Below are 5,444 nucleotides of genomic sequence, written 5' to 3'. Positions count from 1 at the left end.
AAAAAAAAAACAATTATTGAAATTTTAATAAATTTTTGCGAAATTATTTTTTCCGTGACCACTAAAGCGAAGACCCGATAAACGGTTTGATAATAATTTTAATAATTAAACGGCATAAAATTTGGCTTAAAATATTTTGTTCGCACAAAGTATTGGCAAACATTCATACTAATCCAAATAAAATAATATAGCAAAATAATTTGAATAAATAAAATATAAATAAAAAAACAGAATAAGTAAAAAAATGAAGATAAAATAAAATAATTTTGTTTGAATGTACTTAAACAAAGTTAAATAAAATAAGTAATATAAAATAAAACAAAACAAATGTTAGGTCACTAAAAGGGAATTGAAAGAAAAGTTAATAAACAAAATTAAAATATAAATCAAATAAAACAGAAGACATAAATTAAAGTAAATTAGAGAAAACAAAATAAAGTTAAATTCAAGCAAAAAAAAAAGTGGAAAATAAATAAAAAGTAAAGCAAAAAAATATATATAAATAAAACAACATAAAACGAATTAAAATAAATAAAAATAAAATTAAGTAAGATTCAAATAAGAAACAATGTAGATATATGTATAAAACAATAAAATAAAATAATCGACAACTTTAAATAAAACAACAAAATACTAGGTAAAATGAAAACCAAAATAAAAATGGAATATTAAAACTCAGTAGGGAAAATAATTTCAAAATGAAATAAAGAAACTAAAAAATTTAAAATAAAATAAAAAAAAATTCTTTAAATAATTTGAACAAAATGAAATAATTTATTATTACAAAATGTAGGAAAACAAAAGCTAAGGCATTAAAAGGTAATCAAAGAAAAGCCAATAAAATAAAATTAAATAAAAATCAAATAAAACCGGATACATATATAAATTTATATTAAATTAAATAGAATTAAATAAGAAAAAACTAAATAAAATTAACTTAAACGCAAGCAAACAACGGAACTAAATAAAAATCAAACTAGTTATCATTGAAAGCCGAAAAATTTAAAAAAATACTTAAACTTTAACTGCCGATTTCACCAGCAGTTTAAGTGATACTATTTTTTCCATTCTTTCAGTGTTCACATTGGATCAGTTAAAAATACAAAATAAAATTAAAAAATCAAGAGTTTTTGCGTATATGTACAAATTGCAGAATGAACTACCTTCTAACAAAAATTGCAATGAAAAAACCAGTGTTTATCTAAAAAATAACATTCAAATGCCTCACTTTTGCTATAACATTACATATTTTCGGAAGCTTTGCTCACACATCCACATCTACTCCACTTTTGACCACTCAAAAAAATCGCATAATTGAAATAATAATCCCGCTCAGTTCGTCGCTTAACCGCCACCCAGCCGGGCATACTTTAGCTGCTCCAACCTCTCAGTTATTTCTAACTGCCTGCCTTTGTCCCCCTCGCCGACGCATCGACAAACTGCACGTCGTCGCCGATCTATCTGCGAGCTATCAGCTGCTCATCAGCATAGATATCAGTCGTTGGGGAAGCTTACTCCAGCGTAGTTCTGTCAAAGCTGTGCCAAAGTAGGTAATCGATCAAAACGGACAGCCAGCCAGCTACTAAGTACTCGTACGTACAAATGCACAATTGCAGGAGCAGGAGCAGCATTAGTAAAAAAAAAAAACAAGCACAACAACAAACACACGGTGCACAAGCCAATCAGTCGCACGGCCTGTCAGTCAAATCATCCGCCTTCGCAGCGCAGACACAAACATACATACACTTGGCTGTGGCGCGCGCAAACAACCACCAACCACCACAACTCAGCCTCCAATTGTGTGCAGCGCCAGCAGATTGGCGCACTCGCTCGCTCTCACACATTTAGCGTTGACATTGGCGCTGCGTGCGTGCTCACTCGCCTTGTGAGCGAGAGTGCAGGAATATTGGTCGACCGGCCTGCCTGCTTGCCTGCTTGCAGGCAGCCCGTTTGACAGGCTTAACAGTTCAATCTGTGTGACTGGCTGTGACTGTCGCTCAGCGTTGTTGAAGTCGTCATAGTTTGTGCTGGAGTTGTCGCTTCATTGGGACGATAAGCAACTGTGATTAGTTAATTTACTCGTTGCGTTCGCCGTGAACAGACGTGTGCGTCGCAGTCGTGTGTAGTAAAGCAAAGAAAGCAAACAAGCAAGCAAGTCAAGAAGAAGCAGCGATGCAAGTAGAAGAAAAAAAAACGGAGTAGCAAACGTGTTTTCTTCTTTGGCTAAGAAACAAGTGTTTTGACTAGAAGCGAATTGAACTTCAACTGAAAACGTGAACGCCTACGGAATTGGGCGAGGCAAAAACAAAACCAAAAAAAAAAATCAAGTGTTACAAGTGACAAGTGCGCGAGCTAAAAGAAAGCAGGAATATTAACAATTTAAATAAACAAAATTGAGAAAAAAAATTATTTAGATAATTTTGTGAATACACTGATTTATTTCATGCAAGTGTGACAATTTTTTGAATCCTACAAAGTAAATGCAAAAACTTAATTTTCAAATATTCAAAAAGTTGTGAAATCCCTCACCCGCGTTCCTGCCACGTCAACGTACGTGCAACCAAAATCGCCACGGCACTACCAATGGCCCTAGAGGATCGCTGCAGTCCGCAATCTGCACCAAGTCCGCCTGGCCTACCGCAATCGCCACACCAGCACCGCCTGCAGCAGCACCACCAGCAGCAGCAGCAGCAGCAATCACACCACTCGCAATATAGCCTCAGCCCCACAGCCAATACCGTGCTGGACATGAGCCTACATCCACATCCGCCACCGCCACCTCCACCACACATAGCCGCCGCGCCTGCCACTGCCACAATGCTGCCACATCCTGTGTCGCAAGTCGCCACCAATGCAGCCGCCGCTGCCACACTCTATCATCAACACCAGCAGCTCCAACATTTGCATCACCTACAACAACTGCAGCAGCTGCATCAACAACAGCTGGTCAATGTCGCCGCCTTCCATCATCATCCTGGCGGCTTTGATGCGGCCACCGCGTTGGCCGCCGCCAACCATGCCGCCTCACTGCACCAGCGGTTGGTCGCCTCCCCAGGCGGCTCCTCCACGCCCTCATCCACACCTGCCTCCACAATGACGATCAAGGAAGAGGAGAGTGACTCCATCATGGGTGATAGTTTTCATGCGGATGCCGAAACGGCGACGCCTAGCAGCAGCGCACAAGCGCGCGGCCACACCACAGAAGATGAGGATGCGGAAGAGGAAGGCGAGGACGATGAAGAGGACGATATCGATGTGGATGATGTAGATGATGCGCCTAGCGGCGTACACCAACGCACGCCACCACCCGCACATCAGCAATCCGCCAAGCCAACACTCGCCTTTTCGATCTCCAATATACTTAGCGATCGCTTTGGCGGCAGCGAGCCGGGCAGCCGCAGTTCCAACGGCCCGCACATGCAGAGCACAGCGGCGCCCAAGCAAGCGCACTTGCATACAAATAGCATTTTTAGGCCCTTCGATGCCGCGCGCTCTGCCACACCCTCCGCCTTCACGCGTGTCGACCTGCTGGAGCTGAGTCGACAGCAGCAGGCAGCTGCCGCCGCCGCCACCGCCGCTATGATGCTGGAGCGCGCTAACTTTTTGAATTGCTTCAATCCCGCCGCGTATCCACGCATACACGAGGAGATCGTCAACAGTCGCATGCGACGCAGTGGCGTGCTGCCACCGGCTGTTGTGAAGTGCAACGAAAATGGAACGATTGGCACAGCAGAGCTTTCACCAGCTGCCGTCGGCACGGTGGGCGCCGCAATGGAAAAGTCTGCTTTGGGTTCGCTCTGCAAAGCGGTCTCGCAAATAGGCCAAACTGTGGCGGCACCAGCCTGCTCCAGCGCCTCCTCCGCGACAAGCGCGTCAAGCATTGCCAGTCCGCCACCTGCTTCCAATGCGTCGTGCACATCCTCCTCAGCCTCATCGTCCACGTCGGCGGGCAGTTCGCTAAATTGTTCACCCACCAGCCGCCTGCCCAGCAAAAGCAGCAGTCCCCAGCCAATACCGCCACCGTCGGCTGTCAGCCGTGACTCGGGCATGGAGTCCTCGGATGATACGCGCTCCGAAACGGGCTCCACCACAACCGAGGGCGGCAAGAGTGAAATGTGGCCAGCGTGGGTGTACTGTACGCGCTACAGCGATCGACCCAGTTCGGGTGAGTGTGAGTTTAAAGCATTTTTGGCTTAGAATAGGAGAGTAGACTCTTGATAATTGTATCTCTAAGTAATTGAAGAGAAGGCATTCGTAAGAAATATTTGTGCTTAATACTTTCTAAAATAGTAGAATTTCAAGGGCAGTCGAGAAAAAGTAGAAGATTTTCTTTTTTTCAATTTGGACCACCAACAGTTTGCCGCGCTTGCAGTAGCCATTTTGCAATAAGAAGATTCTCTTTCTTCTCTCCATTGCATTTAATTGCACATTCTTACTGCGAGTAACCCTCGAAACGTGTCTCCAATTGCAGCCAATTGTACATTTATGTATGTATGTATGTATGACATGACATTATACAAGGTCAAACAAAGCGACCTAAAATACAGTTAATGTCCTCCAAAAGAAAAAAAAATATCGAAATCGAAGGACTCGCCGCACATAGTGGCGATTGGCGGCATATCCTTCGATTTCAAAGTGCGCCCACATGCTGCGTGGAAGTATCAACGTTTCCATTGCCGGGGAGTTGATGTATATCTATAGATACATTTTAATATGTATGTATGTTTGTGCGTCTGTAAATCTTCCTTTGATGCTAAACCGCTATGTGACAATTTTATGTTGACAATGAAGGCAATGAAATTGAATTGATATAAGTACATACCTATATGTATAGGCTTGTATGTATGTGCGTATGTATGTATGCAGCATAGGAAAATGAAAAAAATGGCTGCTGATAACAATAACGGCATTTCAAAGAGAATACGTGATGGTCAACTAATAAATTTAATAAAAAGAAGAAACATTTTATGGGTTTAATTGCTGTTTTTATATATTTTTTTGTATTAAATAATTGCATGCGACGACCAGATTTAATTTTTACGTATCTACACCTAGGAAAAAATATCAAAATTTTTCAAAATACTTTAGACACGTTTTAGGTTTTATTGAAATTTTTATGTAAAGAATGGCAACTTATGAATACAATAAAATAAATTTTTACCAAAAAAAAAATAGATTTTTTCAAAAAAAAGATAATTTTTTCTAAAAAAGCTTTTCCAAAATAATCATTTTAGGATAAGAATAAAATGAAGGAACTTATACTTACAATACTTATTGATACAAAAAATTATTTAAAATAAAAAATAAATTTCTTTCCAAAAATTTTATAAATTTATTTCCAAGAAAAATAATTTTGGAAAAAAATAAATGTAAAAACACAAATTATAGGGATCTCATTGGTTTACTTACTGTTTTTTATTTTTCTGCATTATTTTAGTTTAGAT

General features: G+C 40.3%; 1 protein-coding gene across 1 annotated transcript; it reads left to right on the top strand.

Moving 5' to 3' along the window:
- Positions 1–2,006: 2,006 nt before the first annotated feature.
- On the top strand, positions 2,007–4,171 carry LOC108380972 (segmentation polarity homeobox protein engrailed-like; the record flags this gene model as incomplete). The annotated part of the gene is made up of 1 exon (XM_017637376.1): positions 2,007–4,171. A coding segment is annotated over exon 1 (1,588 nt), but the record flags the coding sequence as incomplete, so codon positions are not given.
- Between the last annotated feature and the right edge of the window lie 1,273 nt (positions 4,172–5,444).

Source organism: Rhagoletis zephyria, unplaced genomic scaffold (assembly GCF_001687245.7).
Source record: "Rhagoletis zephyria isolate East Lansing unplaced genomic scaffold, Rhagoletis_zephyria_1.1 Rzeph_scaffold_21000, whole genome shotgun sequence".
Taxonomy (NCBI): domain Eukaryota; kingdom Metazoa; phylum Arthropoda; class Insecta; order Diptera; family Tephritidae; genus Rhagoletis; species Rhagoletis zephyria.
This window is presented reverse-complemented; position numbering and strand designations above follow the sequence as displayed.